The sequence below is a fragment of the Scyliorhinus canicula genome, chromosome 12 (genome assembly GCF_902713615.1).
Source record: "Scyliorhinus canicula chromosome 12, sScyCan1.1, whole genome shotgun sequence".
NCBI classification, from domain to species: Eukaryota; Metazoa; Chordata; class Chondrichthyes; order Carcharhiniformes; family Scyliorhinidae; genus Scyliorhinus; species Scyliorhinus canicula.
The window spans coordinates 46,555,377-46,581,804 of NC_052157.1; the positions used below are offsets into that span (position 1 = coordinate 46,555,377).

Below are 26,428 nucleotides of genomic sequence, written 5' to 3' on the forward strand. Positions count from 1 at the left end.
TGTCCTCCCCAATCCTCCATGGTGCCAGATGCGCCATGATCCGGCAGTTCCCCTGCTCAGCTGGAGTCTTCGGCATGCCTGGTCCTCAAATCACAGGCACTGTCGGTACACATGAAACTTCATGTGGTGACTCCTTTGCACCTCCTTTTCCTCTTTGTCCTGTTGGGCGGGTGGCTCTCCATCATCGCCGGCTGTCTCCTGTTCCTCTGGGGAAGGCTCCGCTGCTGCAGCTTCCTCCTCCTTGAGCAGCTCCAACTCCTACATCCGCAGTGCATCCCCCAGAGCTATGGCAACTAGGATGAAGGCCACCATTGCTGGTTGTATTCCAATATCCATTGTCTGCAGGGAGTGAAAGGCCAAACCAGGTACTGTACAGTGTACAGTGTACAGTGGCACTGGAGGGTACTACGGACTCTGCCCCCGCATGTCCCCCCTCTCCTCCCCCCGCTCTGCCATCCCAGCACCATAGGGGCTGCTCTGACCGTTGCCCTTCGGTAGACCCCGTGATGTCAATGTCGGAGGGTGGGGTGCAGGGATGGGGGCTGGGGTGCCGGCATGGTGGGTTGGAAGGGGGGAATGGTGTGGCAGGGGGTGGGGGCTGGAGTGGTGTGATGGAGGGTGCGGTCTAGAGTGTGGGGGGTGGTGTGGTGGGGCCACCCAGATGGCCAGTGGCACTCTGCAGAACCAGGGGCCAAGTTGGGTGGTGAGTGGGGTGCGCAGCAAGATGGCTGATTTGCAGGCTGCGGCAATGGCGGTCAGTGCCTGGACACTGCCCCAGTCCAGTGGGGGGGTCACCCTGCCCCATGACCCATCACCCCATCATCAACCCCCACCCGACCCTAGCAGGGAACCCCCTCCCTCTGCCAGCCTGGCCAGTGTCAGGATCAGCAGACCACGGTCGTACCTCTGCGTATTCTACCTCTTCTCTTATCTCTTCTCTCTTCCTCATCAGCCACGGCATCTGTTTCCTGATTTTTAAAAGCACAAGTGAACCTCGCCGTCCCAAATTCCCCCGAGTGGACGCGGAGAATTCCGGAGGCCCCAGACAATACCGGATAAGGTCCGCTAATGGCATGCAAATGGGGTAGAACTCATTGACACCAGAGAATTGCGATTTAGCGTGAACCCGGTACCCACCATGATTTTGGCATCAAAACACAGTTTCCACCCAATTGCCTGCCTCGATTTAGGCGTCGGTCAACAGAGAATCATTCCCTGTGTGTTTTCAAGAAGGAGTTAGGTACAGCTCTTGGGGCTAAAGCGAACAAATGATTTAGGCGGAAAGCAGGAACAGGTAACTGAGTTGGATGATCACCCATGACCATAGTGAATGGCGGAACTGGCTTGAAGGACCGAATAGCTTCCTCCTGTTTATGGTTTTTGTGTTTTTATATTTCTAAAGCAAGTTAGAAAAATTAGGTAACTGTAATAATCCACAGGAGGCAGGAGTCCCGTCACCACACCAATATTTATTGCCAATAATTATTTACAAGAGCAGCTCCAAACAGTGCTGCTAGCATTCCAGTCAACTTAAGACTAGATCACAAAGACTACACAGGTGCTTATATGGGCCCCCTCAATGAGCTATCATTGAGGGAGCTCATACTCCAATTCGCTAACCAATAATGCTAATTGGAGGTCATTACCCCCCCCCCCCCCCCCCCCCCCCCCCCCCGGACCCACAAGGTCCGAGGAATTCCTGCCAGCTGGCATTCCTCTGAGCTTCTTCCTGCTCCTCATGTCCGGGTCTGTCACCTCTGTGTCATCCGCCGGGCCGTTCTCCGACGTGGGCGGGGTGTACCTTATAGGTGCCCGTCTTTTTCTTGACGACCTCCTTGGAAGTTGTTCTTCCTCTTCCTCGGGGAGGGGTGTCGCGGCGGCCTCATCGACCGTGTCCATCTCCGACTCTGACGACTGGATGACGGGGTCTGGAGAAATTGCTCGGGGCTGGGGTGTGGATATCTTTTCTGTCTGAGCTATCCCAGCTTGAGACGGTCCTGCTTCCCCTGCCTCCAGGTATGGATCCGCTGCCCTTATTTGGTCTAGGTGTTTCTTCAGCACCTTACCTCCTATCGAAACTTCATAGGATATGGGCCCTGTTTGGGACTCTACCGTGCCTTTGACCCACGTTGGTCCATTCCCATAATTCTTGACCCAAACTGGTGCCCCCACCTGGAAATGTCTCTGCTGCCGACTATTATCATGCCCTCTACGTTGGGCCTCCTGTTGTTTCTCCACTTTCCCCGTTAAATTTGGGAAAAGGAGACTCAACCTCGTTCTCAGCCGCCTTCCCATTAAGAGTTCAGCTGGCGGTATGCCCGTTGTGGAATGCGGTGTGGTCCTGTAATCAAACAGCCAGTGGGAGAGCTTTGTGTCCATTGACGCTGCCAGCAGCTTCTTAAGTCCCGCTTTTAGTGTCTGGACCGCTCTCTCTGCCAGGCCATTGGACGCTGGATGGTAAGGGGCCGTTTTGATGTGGCGGACTCCGTTTTCTTTTAGGAATTTTCCAAATTCCCCACTTGTGAATTTCGTTCCCTTGTCCGATACCAATACCTCCGGAAGTCCATGTGTTGCAAACGAGGCCCTGAGCCTTTCGATTGTCAATGCTGTGCTTGCCGTGTTTACCCAGTGGACGTCCAACCATTTGGAGTGGGCGTCCACTAGCACCAAAAACATTGAGCCCATGAAAGGGCCGGCGTGGTCAATATGCAGGTGGGTCCACGATCTGCCTGGCCATTCCCACGGGTGCAATGGAGCAGCTGGTGGCACTCTTTGCCCCTGTTGGCACTCCTGGCACCGATGTACCAAGGCTGCTATGTTTGTGTCCAATCCTGACCACCAAACGTAGCTTCGAGCTAGCATCTTCATTTTAGACACCCCTGGGTGTCCGTGATGTAACCCGGTTAAGATTGCCCGACAACCCTGAGCTGGGACTATTACCCGGGCTCCCCATAATAGGATACCATCTTCAATGGTTATTTGGTCCCTTCTGCTCCAGTATGGGTGCATCTGGGGCTCCACTGATCTTTCCAGTTCCCCTGTTAGCAATAAATGCTTCACCTTGGCTAAAACTGGGTCTTTTTGCGTCCACAACCGAATATGTTGTGCGCCCACTGGTAGGGTGTCCAAAAAATTTAGAGTCATTACTGTCTCCTCTACTTTCGGTATTAGCGGCGGGGTGTCCGGGAGGGGAAGTCTGCTCAAAGCATCTGCATTTGCTACTCGCGTTCCCGGTCTGTGCTCCAGAAAGTATCTATACGCCACCAGTAGCAACGCCCAGCATTGGATTCTAGCTGATGCAATCGGGGGTATTGACTTGTCTTCTTTTAATAACCCTAATAACGGCTTATGGTCCGTCACTATGGTGAATTTCCACCCGTACAGATACTGGTGAAATTTCCTCCCAGCCATCGCCAAGGTCCTCGAAGCATACGCTATTGGCCGTTCTTCCCCATTCCTTCCTCTATGGGCTAAGACGGCTCCTACCCCGTAAGGGAATGCATCACAAGTGACCACCAACTCCTTCCTTGGGTCATAATGCTCCAGGACATTTTCGGATGACAGCTGTTCCTTAATGTCCCTAAATGCTCGGTTTTGGCGGGCGGACCATTTCCATTCTTGCCCCTTTTTTAGTAGCTGGTGGAGGGGTTCTAGGATGGACCCCCTATTTTCAATGAATATGCCATAATAGGTTACCAACCCTAGAAATGATCGTAGCTCCTGGACCATGGTGGGAGTCCAATGGGTGTAAGCCCGACTCGTCTACTTTATATCGCAGGTACGTCACTTGTGGGGCCAGAAAAACACATCTTTCTCTTTTAAGCCATACGCCTGCCTTTGCGAAATGCCTGAGCACTTCCTCCAGGTTCCTTAAGTGTTCCCTGTTTGTCCTACCCGTGATTAAGACATCGTCCAAATAAATCGCCACCTGCGGTAGTCCCTGCAGAATATTTTCCATCGTACGCTGGAATATAGCGCAGGCTGATGACACTCCGAAAGGTAGCCTAGTGTAACAAAAAAGGCCCTTCAGGGTGTTGATCGTAGCGAACTTCTGGGAGTCCTTGTCCAGTTTTAACTGCAGGTAGGCGTGGCTCATGTCCAGTTTTGTGAACAAAAGCCCACCTGCCAATTTGGCATATAGGTCATCTATTTTCGGGATCGGGTATTTGTCCAGCAGTGCGTATTTTTTTACCGTCTGTTTGAAATCTCCACAGAGACGTATCGAGCCGTCTGGCTTCAAAATTGGTACCACCGGTGCTGCCCATTCCGAGAACTGTACTGGTCTGATAATGCCGTCGCGCCGTAACCTTTCTATTTCGACCTCTGCTTTCTTCCTTAACGCGAAAGGTATCGGCCTGGCCTTACAAAATTTCGGAAGGGCTTCTGGGTCCACGTGCAAAGTTGCTTTGGCGCCTATGATTTCCCCAAACCTTCTTGGAAGACCTCCAGGTATTTTTGGAGTACTCCACTCAACTACTCAACTCAACTCTGGAATATTTTCATCCAATCTAATTTTAGGGTTTTCAGCCAGTTCCGTCCAATTAAGCTCGGTCCGGAGCCCTCTACTATCGTCAACGGTAATCTGAGCAATTGTTTCTCATATTCCACGGGTACATGAGCCGTGCCTAGAACTTCCAGGGGTTCCCCCGTGTAGGTTTTAAGTTTGGTCGATGTTTTTGTTATGGTTAGTGGCTGGAGTCCATCATTGATTTTTTTTAATGCTGCCACTCCCATTACTGATACGGCCCCCCCGTGTCTATTTCCATTATTGTCGGCCGACCGTTCACCCGTGGTTAATAGTTTCTGCTTTCTTCATCGCAATATTATATAATTGTTCCCCTTCGGAGGAGGATGGGGCGTCTAGTTTGTGTACTTCCCTGCGTCTCCACCTGCTATTCCTCTTTTGCCACCTCCTTCTAGGGTTTCTGTCGCTGTTACCCCACTCTGTCTCGTGCCAGAAACGGTCCTTCTCTGTTGGGGGAGCCTGAGCCGGTACTTCCCTCTGTCTCCAGTTAGTCCTAGCAGACTTGGGGGCAGTTTTGGGATTTTCCTTTGGGCCTCTATTCCTCAGGCTTTTCCTGAGAGCAGCTATCTGGTAACTGGACCTGTTGTGGTAGTCCCTCTCACAGGTATCTACCTCCATTGGCATGCCCTGTAGTTCCTGCGCCCCACTTGCTGCCTTTTCCTGGGACAGTGCAAGCTGTAACACCTGCCTGCAGTCTAGCTGCGTTTCCGCAAAGTTCTTTGTTTACCTCGTCGCCACTGTAATAATCCACAGGAGGCAGGAGTCCCGTCACCACACCAATATTTATTGCCAATAATTATTTACAAGAGCAGCTCCAAACAGTGCTGCTAGCATTCCAGTCAATTTAAGACTGGATCACAAAGCCTACACAGGAGCTTACATGGGCCCCCTCAATGAGCTATCATTGAGGGAGCTCATACTCCAATTCGCCAACCAATAATGCTAATTGGAGGTCATTACAGTAAGCATCTTCGAGTACTTTCCCCAAATTTATTCAGTGACTGCAACCTGTACTTCAATATCATCGTAAAAGTAATAAATGTCCAAGGCCTTTCACAGGAGGACTGAGTAGAAGACCAAATGCTTGGTCTAAGTTGTCCTTTTTAAGGAGAGTCTTAAAGGAGGAATGAGAGGTTTGGGGAGGGAGTTTCAGAGCTGGGGCCTACGCAGCTAAAGGCACAAAGAACAATGTGGGAGCAATTAAAATCCAGAATGGTTAAGAGGCCAAATTAGAGGAGTGCGGATATCCCGGAGGGTTGTGGGGCTGAAGGAGAGGGACAAGGCCATGGAGGGATTTTTTTTAAAAAAGGACGATAATTCAAAACTGAGGTGTTGTCAAATTGAGAGCCAATGGAAGTCAGTGAGCACAGGGGTTAAAGGGACCTGGTGCGAGCCAGGTATGGGCAGTAGAGTTCTGGGTGAGCTTAAGTTTAGAGATGGTAGAAAGTGGTCAGGAGTGGTTTAGAATAGTCAAATCTCAAGAGAAGAAAGTCACAAATGAGGTTTTCAGCAACATCGTTGGGTTTAAGGGGTAGGCCGTGTTTGTGCCATCCGATCCAGGTGTAAACTAATTATTGATTAAGGCCTTGTGAGAGAGTTAATCAGTGGAATATCAGCTGCTCGTGGTCAGGATGCATTCAGCTTGTCTCATGGAGGGTTGGCAACCAGAGGAAACAGATTTGAGAAAATTGGGGAAATTATTGCTAAGATCTGGAATGCACCACTTGAATGGATGGTGGAAGCAGATTCAAAGATAACAATAGAAAGGGAATTGAATATATATTGGAAAAGAACAGAGTGCAGAATGATAACAAAATCATAGGGGACTGGGACTATTCAGATAGTTCCTTCAAAGAGCTGGCTCAGCCCCAGTGGACCGAATGGCCTCCTTCTGTGCTGGAATATTGGGTTATGTGCAGAAAGGGGTGGAATTTCTTGGAATCCCTAACCTCACCTGAAGATCTTTACACCTGCATCTCTTTTCTACACCTCTGTGTGCAAGATCTAAATTAATAAGGCCTCACTCGACTGACTGAGAATGATTCAAGAGGATGAATTCATCAAGATTACACTTTGAGCGGCACGGTGGCACAGTGGTCAGCACTGCTGCCTGCGATGCTGAGGACTCGGATTCGATCCCGGCCCTGGGTCACTGTCTGTGTGGAGTTTGCACATTCTCCCCGTGTCTGTTTGAGTTTCACCCCCACAACCCAAAAATGTGCAGTTAGGTGGATTGGCCATGCTAAATTGCCCCTTAATTGGAAAAAAGTAATTGGGTGCACTAAATCTATTCTTTTTTTAACTACACTTTGAGCATTCAACCTCAGCCCTGTACAGTGGAGAATTGAATCATAGAATCCCTATAGTGCAGAAGGACACCATTCGGCCCATCAAGGAGCCCACCGATCCTCTGAAAGAGCACCCTACCCAGGCCCACTCCCCTGCTCTATCCCTGTAATCCCACCTAACCATTGGACACTAAGGGGCAATTTAGTGTGGCCAATCCACCAAACCTGCATATCTTTGGACTGTGGGAGGAAACCGGAGCACCCGGAGGAAGCCCATGCAGAATCGGGGCGAAAGTGCAAACTCCACACAGACAGTCACCAAAGCCTAATTGAACCTGGGTTCCTGGCGCTGTGAGGCAGCAGTGTTAACCACTGTGCCACCGTGCCTCCCCTTGAGTGTGGAGGTGGAAGATTTTTATTCTAGTGAGAGACCATTAAGGCTCAACTTTAACTCTCTCTCTCCTAAGAGAATGGTACCACCAATATCTTTTTCCAGTTTCCAGCAATTGTAACACATTGCTTTCATATTTAAAGATTTTAGTTGTCTAAAAATTAGCAGTGATATGATGCAAAGGCACTGACTTTCCACCCCATCCTTCAACTCATACTCTTCACTGAGTTACAATCTATGAGAGCGGAGTCTCCACAATATTATTCCATTTTTGCAAGGCAGTGATGATAAACAGCAGATGTTTTGATCATATTGTGTTTTATTTCCCTCCCAGGTCGAATAATTTCTACCTAGCCATGACCCTTTTCATGCTCTTCTTGTGTATGCTACCAACCGTCTTCGCTATCGCAAGATATAGACCATCACCGACTTGTGGACCATTTAGGTAATGGGTTTTTAATACCAAGTCTTTATTAAAAAATTCTTGCTTGTCCATGACAGAACAGAAGCCCTGTGCTGGATTCTCCAGTCCCCCAGCTGCATGTTTCTCAGCGATTCGCTGTCGACAGGATTCTCTCTTCCCGCCACTTGTCAATGGAATTTCCCATTGAAGCCCATGGGCGGGGGTTTGTGCCGGCAGGAAAAAGGGTCCCGACAATCGGAGATTCCCAGTCCTAGTGTATGGAAGTAGCATTACAGCAATTTAAGACAGAGGTGAGGAGGAATTTCTTGCAACCTGTGCATCTGTGGAATTCATTACCGCAGAGAGCTGTAGAGTCTGGGTGGTTCAGTATGTTCAAGGCTGAGACAGACTGATTTTTAATCAGTAAGGGAATCAAGGGTTATGGGGATAAGGCGGGAAAGTGGAGTTGAGGATTAACTTATCAGATCAGTCATGATCTAATTGAATGGGGTAGACTTGACAGGCCGAATGACGTACTTATGCTCCTACGTCTTCTAGCAATGGTAATGCAGATTTTTGTTCTTCTTAAACAGCGGTCAAGATAAAATTTATGACATTGTGTCTGAGACGATAGTCAATGACTTCCCTGTCTGGTTCAACACTGTGATGGGCTATGTGACGAGCCCTGTGGTGGCACTTCCTGCACTGCTGCTACTTTTGTAAGTACGAATATAGCCAAGTGTGGCTTTATTTATGTCTTAGAAGTCAGAAACTTCACTGTATTCATTGACTTTTGTGCACGCATGCAACAGGAGCAAATTTAAATTTTAAAAACCACAGGGAAGGGTTCGCGGAATCAACCGAGGTTTGGAACATCGTTTGGAACTTAACACTCGTTATTTCTACTACTTGATAGTTCATTGTTAGTCAGCGAGAGCCAACAGCAGACTTACATTTCTATTACAATTCCCACGTCCGCGGAACACCTTTGCGGCCGTGAGTTCGTTCGCACGTGTAGTCATGGTTATAATACGTGAGATGCAGCTTCCGATTTGCACACACAGAGCACAACAAAGCAATGAAACACATTACCCAATCATTTGTTTTAATGATCATTGAGGGACGAATATTGGTCAGAACATCAGGGTAAACATTTCCTTGCTCTTTTATAGAGTTGTTCCATGGGATAGTTTGTAATGACGCGAGAGAGTGGACAGGGCCGCTTCATAATGTCTTATCTGAAAGAAGGCACCTCTAATAGTGCAGATCTCCCTGAGCACGGCATTGGAGTTTTAATTTAGATTATACCTCAAGCCTCTGGGGAGGCGACTTGAGTAGGCTGTCAACTTTTTAAATATGTTGTGAGGATTTTGTTCAGGGTGAATTTCAAATACAATTATTACTGTCGGTGGTGCCTGGATGATGTCTTGCAGTAGTGTCAGTAAGTTTCCTCTGAGCTATTTCAACTCCACCACTGTAACTTGCTTACATGTGCAAACACTGTTACCACCATCGGTTGACACAAAAGGCCCCATCACTGTAGTTTGAAGAAGAGCAGAGGAGTTGTCCCTTCATCCAAAGTGACTAGAATTAAATAAAAACAGAAAATCCTGGATAAACTTAGCAGGTTTTGCAGCCCCTGTTGAGGGAGTATTACGATTCCAGACCAGACCCCAACCGTGGGTAGGATACTGGAGCGAAACCCCAATATTTTAGTTTATTTGCAAGAATGTATGGAAAGAAAGATTCGCCCCAGGAGTGATTGCATGAAAATAAATAGGGCTTTGGTATTTTTAAAACAAAACTTTATTATAACTAAAATATTAAAATTTTTAACTTCACTAGAAAGAAAAGCTTACAATTATCCCATAACACTACGACTCAATTTCCCATTAAACAAGAAGAAAGGAAACATACAGCTCTCAATCCAGCTTAGAAATCAGTAGGGCGTATAGTAATACTTACAGAACACATTCTGTCTCTTGTTAGAACCACTTCAGACTCTGGCTGAATATCTTCAAATAGATGCTTCAACTGTTTGGTTCAGCCTCCTCCTTGTCTTCAGACAAGACTATCATTACTCTTTTTTTTATACTATCCTGCAGGAAAAGAGAACTGTCTTTACTTATGGTCTAAAAAAACAAGGGCTGACAGATTAAGCTTCACTTCTAAAAGCCTTTCTCCAAAACTCTGTCCTTGTCTGAGCTCCACCCAGAACTGACCTCATCTCCCCAAGCTAAAAAAAAACAAATTAACCTCCCAGAGGCTGGAAGCACATTAACTCCACAGGGACCTCCCCAGGCAAACCACAATGCATTAGCCCAGACTGAAAAACACATTCCTTCGTCAATTTCACCGGCTGGATGCTAAAACCACCCAGGCCCTGCAGAACAGAATTCTTTGTAAAAACATGACCATTGCAATCAAACCCATTCTAACCCCAGGAATTTAACTCTTCGAAGTTTCCCAATACATTTCTACTTTAAATTTCATAAAATCTTCAAATCGTCACAAGAAAAACAGAGTTAACATTTTGAGTCCAATGACTGAAGAGGGATAGAAATGTAATGAATTATATAATTGGAGAGGGGATTTGGGCAGAATAGATGGTCAGGGATAGGAAGGAGCAAAGAAGAGATTAACATAATTAATAGAAAGCAATGAGTAGGGATTAATGGGTGCTTCTCTGGTTGGCGATCAGTAGCTAGTGGTGTCCCTCAGGGATCCGTGTTGGGCCCACAATTGTTCACAATCTACATAGATATGATTTAGAGTTGGGGACCAAGGGCAATGTGTCCAAGTTTGCAGATGACACTAAGATGAGTGGTAAAGCGAAAAGTGCAGAGGATACTGGAAGTCTGCAGAGGGATTTGGATAGGTTAAGTGAATGGGCTAGGGTCTGGCAAATGGAATACAATGTTGACAAATGTGAGGTTATCCATTTTGGTAGGAATAACAGCAAACGGGATTATTATTTAAACAATAAAATATTAAAGCATGCTGTTGTGCAGAGAGACTTGGGTGTACTAGTGCATGAGTCACAGAAAGTTGGTTTACAGGTGCAACAGGTGATTAAGAAGGCAAATGGAATTCTGTCCTTCATTGCTAGAGGGATGGAGTTTAAGACTAGGGAGGTTATGCTGCAATTGTATAAGGTGTTAGTGAGGCCACACCTGGAGTATTGTGTTCAGATTTGGTCTCCTTACTTGAGAAAGGACGTACTGGCACTGGAGGGTGTGCAGAGGAGATTCACGAAGTTAATCCCAGAGCTGAAGGGTTTGGATTACGAGGAGTGGTTGAGTAGACTGGGACTGTACTCATTGGAATTTAGAAGGATGAAGGGGGATCTTATAGAAACATTTAAAATTATGAAGGAAATAGATAGGATAGATGCGGGCAGGTTGTTTCCACTGGCGGGTGAAAGCAGAACTAGGGGGCATAGCCTCAAAATAAGGGGAAGTAGATTTAGGACTGAGTTTAGGAGGAACTTCTTCACCCAAAGGGTTGTGAATCTATGGAATTCCTTGCCCAGTGAAGCAGTTGAGGCTCCTTCATTAAATGTTTTTAAGGTAAAGATAGATAGTTTTTTTTAAGAAAAATGGGATTAAGTGTTATGGTGTTCGGGCTGGAAAGTGGAGCTGAGTCCACAAGAGATCAGCCATGATCTCATTGAATGGCAGAGCAGGCTCGAGGGCCCAGATGGCCTACTCCTGCTCCTAGTTCTTATGTTCTTATGTTCTAAAGATGTCATGGACACAAGACAAAGTAAGTGTTAATGGTGGCATTAAGGACTAAAGAAGTGCTGATTGTTGCATGAATGGTAAAATAACAAAGTGCGTTAATAATGATTTTAAAAATAGATTACCTGGTCATTATCATATTTCTGTTCGTGAGAACATACTATGTCCAAATTGTCTTGCTGTATTTTCTATATGACAATGGTGACTATGCTTCAAAATTTACTTATTTGGGTGGACTGAGGGTGTTAAAGACACTATTTAAATGCATGTCTCTCTGTCTTCTCTTAAACAATTGCTTGCTAGAAGATCTGAGGAAGTGTGACTTTGATTGCCTGACAGGCATGGACAATGCTCACTGTGACAAATTTATTCAAGTACAGCAAAGCTACACTGCAACCTAGCAAAGAGCTAATCCTTACATATTACACTAATATATTCAATCCAGAGAGGAAGAAATGTATATATTATGCATATTGTACATTGAATGTATACGTATGTATATTCTGCAGATTATTATTAAGATGCTTTATATATATTCCTGTTAATTGATTGGTTCTCTCTCTCCTTCTAGCATGCTGATTTATTATCTCCAGTCAATTGCACGCTCGCTGAAATTTACCAATAATCAGCTGAGGATGCAACTGCAAGTTGTACGTATTATATTTGACCTTTTGAAATCTTTGAGATGCTCTCACACATTGTAACCCCATTAGAACAGAAAAGTAATGTGAATATTCGTGTCCATTCTTCCTGCAGGAAAGAACGGAGGATAAAAAGAAAGTATTCCAGATGGCAGTCGGTAGGAGAGTTCCTTGTTCCATAACTTAACAGATGTCTCAACTCATGCACCACATTCGACCGAGGCGAAATTACATTGCATGGGAACTTCTGTTTATATTTTCTGTCACCGTGGAGGCATGGTGGTACAGTGGCTAGCACTTGGTCAGACTCAGGGATATTTAGGAGAATGAAGCTCCTGTTTAATGTGACACACAGGAAAATTAGGGGAAAGACCGAGATCACTGTTAATGTGAATGATTACGGTACACACTCCACAAACTTGTGTTCCCTCTGTTATAGGAAGGATAGTACGGAGAATCAGAGTAATATTGTAAAGATCCTGGATGGAATTCTCCGGCCATTGGGATTCACCTTTCCCACAGGCAGCCCATCCCCGCCCATAGGATTCCCAGCGGCATAGGGTGGTTTTGATGTGAAATCCTGTTGACTAAGCAGCGGGAAGAGAGAATCCCATCAGCAGCTAATGCCGAGAAACACGGGGCTGGGGGGGGTCGGAGAATCCCACCACCTTATCTCAGAGCCATTCATATTACTGGCAATCTGGATGTGTCCAATCAGAAATAGGAATAAAATTCCTTGGGAATATGCTGACACATGTTGGAGTATCAGCACCTCTCCAACACGTTGGGCCGGATCTTGGTCGGGGAGGAGGGAAGGTTAATTTGAGTAACCTTTTGGTCTGGTGATCCTGTCTTTTTTTAACAAGACCCCACCCATCACATTTCCATTCCGGAGAGACGAATGTAGGATGGAATCAGGCCCACCGCTTCTGAGGGAAGCTTGGGTCAGCAATAGAGGTGGGAAGATGGCCATGCTGGCAGGCTATAATGCCCACTTCCAATCTTCTGGGCCATTGACACAGTTTTATTCATTAATGTTAAGCCTTCTAACCCTCACCACTCCATTCCCCCTCATTTTCCCTACGCCACCTCCATGCTCCCATTCCTCCTCATCCCATCACCACCTCCATGTCCCATCATGTTCCGATAAAACCTCCATGCCCTCTCATATTAGCCATGCCACTTCCCCGTGTATCCTCCATGCGCCCATTATATCTTTTCGACACTCACCCAGCATCTGCTAATGCACAGATCTCAGTAGCTATGCCCTTGGAGTGGAGAAAATAACTTCTAACAATCAAATAGAGCTGCCATTTAAATACACTTCAAACTGAAAAAAAAATCATGCATAAAAGCCATTCAAAAATTCGATCTCCTCAAGTGCTCAGTCTGTTATAAAATCAAACATCTATTTCACCAATCACATCAAAAACAGATAACCTTCAATAACACGAGGCAATATGGGCAGCACGGCACCACAAGTGGATAGCACTGTGGCTTCACAGCGCCAGGGTCCCAGGTTCGATTCCCCGCTGGGTCACTATCTATGCGGAGTCTGCACGTTCTCCCCGTGTCTGCGTGGGTTTCCTCCAGGTGCTCCGGTTTCCCCCCACAGTCCAAAGATGTGCAGGTTAGGAGGATTGGCCGTGATAAATTGCCCTTAGTGACCAAAAAGGTTAGATGGGGTTACGGGGATAGGGTGGAAGTGAGGGCTTAAGTGGGACGATGCAGTCTCGATGGGCCGAATGGCCTCCTTCTGAACTGTATGTTCTAAAAAAAGAAAAAAAAACTCTTAAAACTATCAAACTATGCTGCGATAAGTGGTTTTGGAGCTTTGGAATTCAGCCAAGCATCCAAAATGGCCTCAGATATCAAAATGTGTGGAGAATTTGAGGACGGTTTGAGGTAATCAGAAAGGCAAATTATCTTAAACATTTGAACAGAAGGTTGAGGAAGCAGGTCCACTTGAATTTCAGTGCCAGCGTGATGCCAGATGCATGGGCTGTGTGACCCAGTGGCTGGCTGATTGAACTGAATGGCTAGAGTTAAAATGAATACTAAAACTAGAGGACACAACCTACATTTCAAAGACTGTAAATTCCAAACTAATCTTTGGAAACAATTCAGTGAGTGAGTGATGGATCTATGGAAGAGGTTCTATCCAGGGAGACATTGGACACCGCTCACATTGACTCATTGAAATGCAAATTAGACTAATTTAATTTTGAAAATTGGACTTTGGGTTACAGCATTTGAGTATTTTGAGACATGGCGCATGGTGGGTGTGATGTTTTTGAGAGGAATTTTGGACCTCTGTTCCCACAGAAATTTTTCCCAGGTCTATTCTACACCAGTTGATAGAGATTGATTGCCACGTTAAGTCAACAACTCCATTATTGTCCGATCATGCAACTCTCTGGATGGTCAATGATGAATGAGATTAACCTTGGCCTTATCTTGTCCAGCAGTTGCCAGTGAAAAATATCTTAATTGGGTTAATGGCAAGAGAAGCAGAAATTGGAACGAGATGGGATTACACCAAACCTCCATTCATTATTCTGCCTATTAAATTTTCTAAAGTTTAATTATTAATTGTACATGGGCAGAAAATTGTGTCGAGCTAATTTATGGATTTTAGATACAACCTTCTGGGGGCCAGGAGAGTTGCTCACCATCAAACCAATGCATTGGATCAGCCCACAGTACTGCCCCTGTTTTACTCAGGGCAATTGCTTTGGAATAAATGAATAACATGCGGAGATTATAATCTCTGGAGGTTTTTCTTCCTTTTCAGCACGATTCCAACATCTGGAGGATGGCGACAAGAAGACTGAACATGAAAGTGATGCCACCAGCCACGAATCCTCCCTACAGTCCTCACCTCGGAGGAACGGAAGCGTCACCAACTTTGACTCCCCGCACAGTGCCGGGAGTGACATCCAGACCGTCTCACAACAGGTGGCTCATGCTGTGGATGTCACCCGGGTTCCCAGTCTACCTCCAAATCCAGCCGGACAAAAACACAGGCGTGAACACATCTTGCAGAGGTCAGCACTCTCTCTTGGATTCCTCCACCTATGAATGATTGATTACTCTAAATTACTACGCCGTGAAAAAATGTTTAGGTTACTAAATGTCTTCTACGAAGATTCACTATGAAATGGACATAGTTTCTGGTGCAACACCTTGATAAATGAGCAAAGAGTGATTTCCACAATCCGTGTTTCCCCCCGAGCAGCTGTAGCGGGGCGGACTCGCAACAGATAATCCCGGCCCTAATCTCATAGCGAGGACCTACATTCAGTAAGGGTGGGATTTTCCGGCCCTGCCCACTGATGGGATCTTCTGGTCCCACCGAAGGAGATTCCCCCATTGCAGCGGGTTCCCCGGTGCCCGCCCAATAGGCAATGCAAATGGCCATTGACTTCAACGGGACTGGAAGATCCTGCCAGCGGCCAATGGCGAGCCACTTACGCCAGCAGAAAACCTGCCGGGGAGGGAAACTGGATAATCCTAGGCTAAAGAGTCAGGGGTGGAGAATCAGGGCTGTTACATTGTCGTCTTTCTCTGATCCTTGTTCCTTTTTCCATGGTTTCCCCACTGAAAATGTACCTTATAGAATATTCTTTATTTTCACAAGTAGGCTTACAGTAACACCGCAATGAAGTTACTGTGACAATCCCCTTGTCGCCACATTCCAGCACCTGTTCGGGTACACAGAGGGAGAATTCAGAATGTCCAAATTACCTAACAGCACGTCTTTTGGGACTTGTGGGAGGAAACCGGAGCACCCGGAGGAAACCCACACAGACACGGGGAGAACGTGCAGACTCCACACAGATAGTGATCCAAGCCGGGAATCGAACCTGGAACCCTGGAGCTGTGAAGCAACAGTGCTACCCCACTGTGCTACCGTGCTGTCCCTGTTCATTACATCGGGTTTCTGCCTCGATCTCAGGCCTCCGCACTGGCGTCATCAGCCATGGCCTGAACGGGTATCCTTTGTCCCCCCACGAGCCAACACATTATCCTGAGGTGGTCCTCGAAGACACCGAGGCCTCCGGGTGCTCCACGATGTAGCTGTCATGCATGCTCCCTGGGTAGCAGACACACACATGCATGATGTGGACGTGGTGGTTACATGCGATCTGAACATACAGGGAGTGCAACCCCTTTCTGTTAATATAGGGCACTCTATGATGCCCCCGGTGTTTACAGGGAGACATACATGCATCGATCGCCCCCTGGACCTGGGGCATTCCAGTGATTGAGGCGAAACCACAGCTGCGGAATGTTGGTGGGCCTGGTACAGGTCAAAGATGATATAGTCGGATGCCTGGGCATAAGGAGCACATGTGGGCTGAAGATTGCGAAATGCCACACAGGTCCCCGCTCAAGCCCTGGAATTTCCTGATGGTGCCAAAATTTAGTGCTGCAATGACCTTCATGGTCACCAGAAGCAGGTGTCCTCCTTCTCCATGCTGTGCCATGTTCGCGAGAATGTGGCACCGGTGCCTCACTGTCTCTCTGTTGAGAGGCAGTGTCCTGCAGCATGTGCTGTCGGTCAGCTCAGGAAAGGACCAATGGCTCATCTACAAGTTGGACAATTGCTGGCCTCCTCTTCTGGGTCCCTCCTTAGCCTGATGGATGGCCCAGTCTTCAGGGCAGCCCCCTGCACATGGGGTGTCACATCCTGCCTGTAATGGCCTTGCTGCCTTCTTCAGCGTCTGCCCATCTTGCCTGCGACAAGCACAGCGGGGACAGACTCCGCTGGACCGACTTTTGCAGATATTTTTGTATCTGGAAGGAATTGGAGAAGGAGAGGGACAGACTGACAATAAATTAGGGCTTCCATCCCAGGACTCTTGTTTCTCCCACCCTTATCATGATTGTCGTGTCTTCTCTGAGTGCCAAACCTCACAAACACATTCACCCCTGGCCAGATCAGGAGCCCCTGGACCCCATATCTCTGTCAGGAACATGAGGGAGGCCTTGCTCAGCTGCCCTCTGCTCATTCAGACACGTATCCTTTGGCAGTGTGAAGGTCCTCTATGGTGTTGTTGCTCCGAGAGTACAGGCAAAAGTATCAAAGGCTGCAGAATATCCAGTTCACTAATGGACCTCAGATAGGGCACTTGTTCCTTCAAGGAGGCACTTGAGAGTTCAGGAGTGTGAAGTGCTATCACACCAACAAGACTAATCCCTCCTTTGATGTAGCCTTCATCTGTGAAGCTAGAGGCTGCTCACGGTCACAGGGGGTGAAGTTGACTTTCATAAGAGAAGCCGCAGCAGAGCTCTGTCCTGGGAGAGTTTGGTAGGACAGACCAGGCCACTGTGGTTGCCCCTGTTATGACTGTATTCAACTTCAATCTTGCTAATGAGATTGAAATTATTGTAAATTAGGCTGATTGATCTTCTCGTCATTTTTGAGTGAGATCCAGATCTCGCCATCAGGAGTGAACCGGTTGAATTATAAAATGGTTCACACCCAGCATGAATCGCGATTTGGGCCTCACCCGCGATTCACCCATTGTGCTCGGATTGGCATCAGATGCAACACAGCGGGAGAATCCTGCCCATAATTTATACTATGTAACTACCCTGCTCTCATTGCAATTTGTACATAGATCCCTGAAAGTTGCCACCCAGGTTGATAGGGTTGTTAAGAAGGCGTACGGTGTGTTAGCTTTTATTGGTAGAGGGATTGAATTTCGGAGCCATGAGGTCATGTTGCAGCTGTACAAAACTCTGGTGCGGCCGCATTTGGAGTATTGCGTGTAATTCTGGTCGCCGCAGTATAGGAAGGATTTGGAAGCATTGGAAAGGGTGCAGAGGAGATTTACCAGGATGTTGCCTGGTATAGAGGGAAGATCTTATGAGGGAAGGCTGAAGGACTTGAGGCTGTTTTCATTAGAGAGAAGAAGGTTAAGAGGTGACTTAATTGAGGCATACAAGATGATTAGAGGATTAGATAGGGTGGACAGTGAGAGCCTTTTTCCTCGGATGGTGATGTCTAGCACGAGGGGACATAGCTTTAAATTGAGGGGAGATAGATATAGGACAGATGTCAGAGGTAGTTTATTTACTCAGAGAGTAGTAAGGGCGTGGAATGCCCTGCCTGCAACAGTAGTGGACTCGCCAACACTAAGGGCATTCAAATGGTCATTGGATAGACATGTGGACGATAAGGGAATAGTCGGCGCAACATCGAGGGCCGAAGGGCCTGTACTGCGCTGTAATGTTCTATGTTCTATGCTGGAGAAATGGTCCTGCCTTTATGAGGAGATTCTGCTGTACCTTCTGCTGTGGTTTTGGTCTGGATTTGTTTTATACTGTTACCAAATAACTACTGCAAAATAGAATCTGTTTTACAGTTTGGTGTAAAATAGACTCTGTTTACTGTTTGAGGTAATATAGACTCTGTTTGGTGTAAATCCTGCCCTGCCTCCAATTCATTGGCTGACACTGTGCTGCCAATACTCACTCTATAATTTGTACTTTAAAAATGGCAGCTTCTTCCCCTGTTGGATCATGCCAGGAAGAACAACCCTGAAAAATAGGATTTAATAACATGCTTTAAAAAAAAAAGCCACAGCTGTGGAAAATATTTATTTTCATGATCTCTAGTTGGCTGTGAGTTTATTAATTACTGAATCTTTATGTTTAATCTCTCACTAGGAATCCAGGTGTCTTGCAAGGAGCCACAAGTGGGCATCATAGAGGAAAGCTGTCCTCCAGCCGGGCAACCAAATTACCTGAAGATATTCGTCCTGATGCCCCATTTAGGAACTGCGCCAGACCACTGCACTATTCACCCTCAGAGGGTGCTCCACAGATGATTCTGGGCCGTCGAGTGCACACGGCACGTTATATACTCGTCAATGAGCGTGAGCCAAGGAAGAGATTCATCCGCCCAGCAACTCGAGTCCCAAAGCATTATAAGGTGGACGAGTCCAGGGGGGTGGTGGAAATGTTGCCAAGAAATCTGAAAAGGTACGTAGTCCATGGAGCACATAGAACGAACCCTCAACTACACTTCAGCGAAGAGGAGGAGGAGGACGAGGAAGAGGTAGAGCAAGGTACATTTAGCAGGTCACCTCGCCCGCACTCACTGTCTGATCTCCACCAACCAACTCGCTTCTACATCGGGGATAGTAAAGACAGTCGAATATTGATCGGGAAGGACCTGGCCCAGATACAGTATGAGTATGAAGACTCTGAACCACTACAGGATCATGGGGGGCCTGGGTCATCACATGCTCAGCGGAATAGCAAAGGTCCATTACCTACCAAGCAAAGCGGAGGGGCTCACGTCAAATGGAAAACAAAGCACAAAGCAGACCAGTCATTGACCGAATCGGACTCCGTATCGATAGCATCAAGCAGCGATCAACAGAACAGCAGCACTGACCAGTACATCCAAGTCATCCACAGCAAGGACAAGTACTTGAAACCTTCCAATGAAAAACCAAGTAGAATCAAGTCAAGAGGAAACATTGAACTAAATGTAGCAGAGGCAAATGATTTGATATGTTCCAATGTCTAGACCAGTCCCTTCGCACACACATCAGGACAAACATTACCAAGTGAGCTATGACATAAGTAGCTTAGGTGAAGAGTATTTAAGAAGTTAGATATGTGCATGAGGAAGAAAGGAATTGAAGGATATGTCAAAGGGTTAGGGCTGGGAGGAGGCTTGTATGGAGCACAAACACTGACGTAGAGCTGATAGACTGAATGGCCCATTGCTTGTAAATTCTAGGTAAATCTATGTAGTATAGAAGCTCGGTGATCAGATTCAGAGTTAGTATTCCTGTCAATCTAAACTGAGATTGTTTTTTTGTTGGGTTAGGGTATGAAGGGATATAGATCAAAGGGAGGCGAAAGGAGTTCAAATATAGATCAGCCAGGATCTAATTAAATAGCGGAACAGACTCGAGGGGCTGAATAGCCTTCTCCTGCCCCAGTGCTAAATTTGCTGTAACCTTCTCAAAATTAACAAAACAGGAGATGCTGATCATTGTTTTACCAACTAGATCAATCAAAACCAGGAAAGAACTTCACTGTCAGATACATATATCACAGGTAAAGTGTATGGAATCGTGAGCCACAGGTGAGCTCTTCTGGGTTAATATAGATTTACCCCAGTGAACCTGCAAGTGTCCACGACATATAAAGGAACTATCGTTCCTTAGCTAAAAAGGATCAAAAATGGTCCTCTCATTAATCACTTTTTTAAAAAGAAAACAAGGAGCCTGCACTTAGTGGCCAGTTGCAAGATTCTGGGTGGGGTGCACTCACTCAGAAAATTGGCCCTAATATTCCCTTAACGGCACCAACATACATATACATAGATACACAGAAGATAGGAGCAGGAGGAGGCCTTTTGGCCCTTCGAGCCTGCTCTGCCATTCATCACGATCATGGCTGATCATTCAACTCAATAGCTTAATCCTGTTTTCTCCCCATAGCCTTTGATCCCATTCTCTCCAAGTGCTATATCTAGCCGCCTCTTGAATATATTCAATGTTTTAGCATCAACTACTTCCTGTGGTAATGAATTCCACAGGCTCACCACTCTTTGAGTGAAGAAATGTCTCTTCATCTCTGTCCGAAATGGTTTACTCTGAATCCTCAGATTGTGACCCCTGGTTCTGGACACACCCATCATTGGGAACATCTTCCCTGCATCTACCCTGTCTAGTCCAGTTAGAATTTTATAAGTCTCTTTAATGCATTTATAAAGCATCTTCAACTTAGTAAACCATCCCAGGGTGCCTCACTGGAGCATTTTATGAAACAGAACTTGACAGAGCCACAAAGTGATCAGCCATGGTCTCGTAGAGCAGGCCTGAGGGGCCAAATAGTCTACGCCTGCTCCTCATAGAATCTCTACAATGCAGAAAGAGGCTATCGAGTCGACACCAACCCTCCAAAAGAGCACTCTACCGAGGCCCACTCCACCGTCCTAGCCCTGTAACCCCAATTCCCACCTAACCTTTGGACACTATGGGCAATTTAGCATGGCCAATCCACCAACCGGCACATCTTTGGACGGGAAGGAGAGGTGGAGAGTTTTAGGGAGGGAATTCAGATCTAGACCTCTTAGTGGTGATAGGAGGCTTGTGTATAATTGTGTATATGTGAACTTGGCGACAAAAGAACTGATTTTACAGCATGTCAGTTGCAACTTGAATGAAAATGTACCATAAAACTACTCAATCCTCTACCTTCAAATCAACTGTTTCTGTAACTCATACAGTATGTATTCATAGATTATCTACTGCATGTTTGTAGCCTTCAGTCTGAATTTAAGACTGATATTTGTGTTGCTCAGGTCCTGATCAGATGTAAATATTAATTAAAAGGAACTCCTTAAAAAATGAGCTTGTCATCTCCTGTTGCTTGATCAGTGGCAGAATGGTACAACGGTGTGTCTGACTCTGCCCCAGCACGGTTGCACAGTGGTTATCACTGCTGCTTCACAGCACCAGGCACCCAGGTTCGATTCTGACCTTGGGTGACTGTCTGTATGGAGTTTGCACATTCTCCCCGTGTCTGCGTGGGATTCCTCCGGGTGCTCTAGTTTCCTCCCACAGTCCAAAAATGAGCAAGTTGGATGGATTGGCCATGCAAAATTGTCCAAAGGTTAGGTGGGGTTGCGAGGAAGTGGGCCACGGTAGGATGCTCTTTCAGAGGGTCGGTGCAGACTCGATGGGCTGAACGGCCTCCTTCTGCATTGTCGTCATTCTATGATTCCAAGTGAGATAAGCTCATTTACATAATTTGACACATATATATGTATTAGATGTTTACATAGTGCATGATGCATTGGGAGTGCGCTGGGAGCTGGCTTACAGGGAATTAGCTGCTGTCACTCAGGTAGGAAAGAATGGGCAGCTCGACAGAGCATCGGAGACCAGCCAGGAGGAGGTGTTATGACGAAGAACCACCTTGTTTTTAGCATGTCTGCCTTGGAGCCAGGTGGTTGTGGGCTCAAGTTCCAGATTAGAAACTTGGGCAGAAAGGCTAGGCTGACACTACAACCAGGATGCCCCCCCCCCCCCCCACCCCCACCACCCCCACCCCTCCCCGTGGGTTTCCCGGTGGGGAGGGATGGCTTCATTGGGAAATCCCATTGACAAGCGGAAGGAGTTGAGAATCCCGCCGCCAACAAACGGTTTGGGGACCGTAGAATCCAGCCCATTGATTTTAAAAACAACAGGTCCGAAACTTTAAACTTGTCCGTCATGTGATTTCCAGTAAATCCTTTACCAGTTTTTTTTCCCCCAACACTTAAAGTGATTGCCGTTCTAAACAAACACACTGCTCTGCCCCCTCCCTCAAGTACCGTGTTGGTGAGCTGATTTCTTGGAAAAAGGCGGACTTTCTCCCAGTCCGAAGGTCAACATGTGACCCTTCATTTAAAAAATTCCAGATCAGCATCCAGGTGTCCAGATCTGTGTGGCGACTGGAGGATTTTCACGGTAACTTCATCGCAGTGTTAATGTAAGCCTATGTGAGACAATAAAAATGATTATTATTATTTTTAAATATAGTTTTGAAATGCTTCCCATCTCTGCAGTTCTGAGGGACTAGTTTGGAGATTATCTTCTGAGCGTGGAGATGTTGATTTCACCTGCACACTGAAGTTCCACGAGCGCCGTCAATGCCGCTTTCCTCTTGGATTTCAACCGGTTGAGATTGAAAGGTTTTCCGTCCATCCTAGAGAGGATGTTGATGAATTTCTCCGACAGCCGGTCTTTGGCAGGGAGTGCGATTCACCGGTCTCCGACGCCAAAATCGCGTTCGGAGAATCCATGTTGGTGCCGAAATCAGGGGTGTCGCCACTTTTGCGATGCCCCGCCCCCTCCAAAACGGCATACTCGAGGAGTACACGCTCGCCGTTGGGACGGCCTCAGGACGTTATCAGAGGCCCTCCTACCGATGCTCCGCCCCCGATGGGCCGATTTACCGTCGGCGTCGGTCACTCAGGTATTTATTTTCAGAAACCCGGCGTGGCAGCTGCGGACTATGTCCAACGCCGCCACAGTCGGGGGGGGGGAGGGTAGCCAATCTGGGGGGCTTTGGCAGGGGCTGGGGGTGATCCGGGGGTGGCAAGCCTGGCCAAAGAGGCCACTATTATAATAATGTTTATTATTGAACCAAGTAGGCCTACATTAACACTGCAATGAACTTACTGTGAAAATCCCCTCGTCGCCACATTATGGCGCCTGTTCAGATACACTGAGGGAGAATTCAGAATGTCCAATTCACCTAACAAGCAAGTCTTTCGGGACTGTTGGAAGGAAACCGGAGCACGCAGAGGAAACCCACGTAGACACAGGGAGAATGGGTAGACTTTGCACAGACAGTGACTCAAGCAGGAATCGAACCCCGGACCCTGGCGCTGTGAAGCAACAGTGTTAAGCATTGTGCTACCGTGCCACCATTAAAACCCAAAACACTGGCTTTGTGGAAGGACTTCTTCAGAGACTGGGAGAAAGCGGCTAGCAAGAATTTGGGCAATGCAGAGTAGGGATATTCCTCAGTTTTTCCCACAGTCCACTTTGTCTCCTTCTCTGAAGACGGTGGCGATGACAGCTTCCCTGAGGTCGGCAGGAATTTCTGTTTGTCCCAGACTTTCAGGAATAGCCATTGGAGATGACGGATGATCACTTCTCCTCCAAGTTTGAAAATCTCCACTGGACTTCCATCCACTTCTGCAGTGTTTCCATTCTTCATATGTTTAAGACGGCTTTGACTTCATCCACTCTTTGTGGTAGTCCAAGCTCATCTTTGATGGGGAGTTGGGCAATTTCCTCAAACACGACCTCATCTATGATTGTATCATGGTTTAGGTGTTCTTTGAAATGTTCTCTCCATCAAAGGCTGATGTTTTCTCTTTTTCTCAAGAGAGTTCCATCCCTTTGAGACCTCATGTGGGGGGTCCATGTATTGTCTTGGTGGCACTGAAGAAGCCCCCCATTTTGTGCTAGTCACTGAGGAGTTGCAACTCCTTAGCTTTCTCAGTTCTCCGTGGGCAGCACGGTGGCACAGTGGTTAGCACTGCTGTCTCACAGCGCCAGTGAGCCAGGTTCGGTTCCAGCTTTGGGTGACTGTGTGGAGTTTGCACGTTCTCCCCCTGACTACGTGGGTTTCCTCCGGGTGCTCCAGTTTCCTTCCACAATCCAAAGATGTGAAGGTTAGGCAATTGATCATGATGAATTGTCCCTTAGTGTCCAGGTTAGGAGGAGTTACAGGGATAGGGCAGCGTACTGGCCCTTAGGTAAGGTGCTCTTTCAGAGGGTCAGTGCAGACTTGATGGGCCAAATGGCCTCCTTCTGCACTATAGGGATTCCATGATTCCACAGAAGCATACTGAAGAATCGGTCTCAGCCTCAATTTCAAGAAGACTCAAGTCCTTTATTAACTTGCCCAGGGCAGAGATCCAACATTGTATCCAAACCACCCCCTCTGGATCCCAAAAGTTGAGTATCTTTGATGACCGCAACATTTGTGCTGACACCAAGATACTTATGTACAAGGCAGTGAACCTCCCAACTCTTCTAAACTGCTCAGAAGCAACGTACAGACACCTCCTCAAGGCCCTAGTGAGGTATCATTAATGCTGTCTAAAACAGATTCTCTGCATGCAGCTGGGAGGACAAGCGTACTAACATCAGCATCCTTGAAGAAGCCAAGAGCACCAGCATTGAGGTCATGATCATCCGAAACCCAACTCCACTGGGCAAAACATGTGTTTAGGATGTCTGAATCCCGATTGCCAAAGCAAATTTTCCCAAACAAGAGGACAAAGGAAGCGCTTCAAAGACACCCTGAAGGTTTACCTCAAGGAATGCAACATGGACATCAATGCCTGGGAGACCCTTTCTCAGAAAAGACCTGCTTCGAGGAACCTCCTGATTGGAGGGACGCAAATCTTCGAGGACACCTGACGGCAACAGGAGGTCTGGAAAAAGAACCTGAAAGGAATACCAACGACCTAGAGTCCAAGGGCCAATTCCACCTCCCAAAAATACCTGCCAAGTGTGCAATCAAAGGTGAGGCTCTAGGAGTGGGCTCAACAGCCATGCAAGAATCCAAGGAACTCATGACCAGTAACATGGAGTTTCTTAGGTGGACAATTATACTCATTAGTGCGTGATCACCAGAGAAGACTGAGGGAATGCCGAAGTGGGCTGGTTTAGCTCACTGGGCTAAATCGCTGGCTTTTAAAGCAGGCCAGCAGCACGGTTCGATTCCCGTACCAGCCTCCCTGGACAGGCGCCGGAATGTGGCGACTAGGGGCTTTTCACAGTAACTTCATTGAAGCCTACTCGTGACAATAAGCGATTTTCATTTCATTTCATTTCAAGTGCTGGAGATGTGTGTCACAATCCTGTGGGGAAAACATTAACCAAAATAACCAAATTTACCACATGACCTCGCCTTTAAAAATTTGTTTGTGTTATTATTAAATTGTTTAAATTTTGCTAAACATTAACAGTGCATCAGGCACTTCATCGCAAACTTTCCCTTGTTGCCAATAGAACATGTCCCTTGCCCAGTTTGTTCAAATGGAACAAGTTTCATTAGGAAGATAATGATCTGATAATGAGCTGTCTCACCCAGGAGATTGCAAAGCTGGGAAGCAATGGGACACATGGGGCTTCAGTATAACATGACTGCGTCGGAGGAATTTATAATTAGATGTTCTATCTATTTCTCAAGTCGGTAAAGTCTTGTCGTTGGCATTTGTAGATTTATCAAATGTAGACTTTGTGAAATTAACGCACCATTGTAGAGAGTGCTTACACCACATGGGGCCACGGCAAGGTTAGAAACCCATTCTGAGCTCAGTAATTTTAAGCCTTTATGAATCCAAATATTCATTAAAGTCTGCCACCTTGTCTACATTTCTCTTCACCTGATATTGTGACAAATTGCAATTTCTACATTACACCAACATACAAAAAGTTAGGATACAACACCAAACAAGAGTTTAATTGAGCTTTTATCTTATCCAATAATTTAATACACAAGCTTCCTCATTTAAGCTCTTTTTCCATTGGTCGAATCAGATCAATACAACTCGATTATTTTGTTATTTTAGCAATACTTTGGTTCTTGTCTCCTGTAACTGCTATTCCACCATTAAACATTTAATTATAAACATGACTTTGATACTATTGTTCATCCCCTGCAACATGTCATTCTACAGCAACATGTCAGTTAAGCTGAGTTTGTAGCATCCTGGCCTCAGGTTCAGAAGGTTGGGGCTGGTTTAACACAGTGGGCTAAACAGTTGGCTTGTAATGCAGAACAAGGCCAGCAGCGTAGGTTCAATTCCCGGACCGGCTTCCCCAAACAGATGCAGGAATGTGGCGACTAGGGGCTTTTCACAGCAACTTCATTGCAGCCTACTTGTGACAATAGG

The 26,428-nt window shown here is 46.6% G+C and overlaps 1 protein-coding gene across 1 annotated transcript in view; it reads left to right on the forward strand.

Moving 5' to 3' along the window:
• The window catches only part of LOC119975207 (transmembrane channel-like protein 3), a 104,125-nt gene extending 83,679 nt beyond the window's left edge, over positions 1 to 20,446 (forward strand). The window contains exons 17-22 of the mRNA XM_038814822.1: positions 7,539 to 7,649; positions 8,201 to 8,326; positions 11,919 to 11,997; positions 12,104 to 12,146; positions 14,783 to 15,035; positions 18,667 to 20,446. Coding sequence (XP_038670750.1) covers positions 7,539 to 7,649; positions 8,201 to 8,326; positions 11,919 to 11,997; positions 12,104 to 12,146; positions 14,783 to 15,035; positions 18,667 to 19,534 — 1,480 coding nt within the window. The 3' untranslated portion in view covers positions 19,535 to 20,446. The remainder of the gene's footprint in view (positions 1 to 7,538; positions 7,650 to 8,200; positions 8,327 to 11,918; positions 11,998 to 12,103; positions 12,147 to 14,782; positions 15,036 to 18,666) is intronic.
• The last annotated feature ends 5,982 nt before the right edge of the window (positions 20,447 to 26,428 follow it).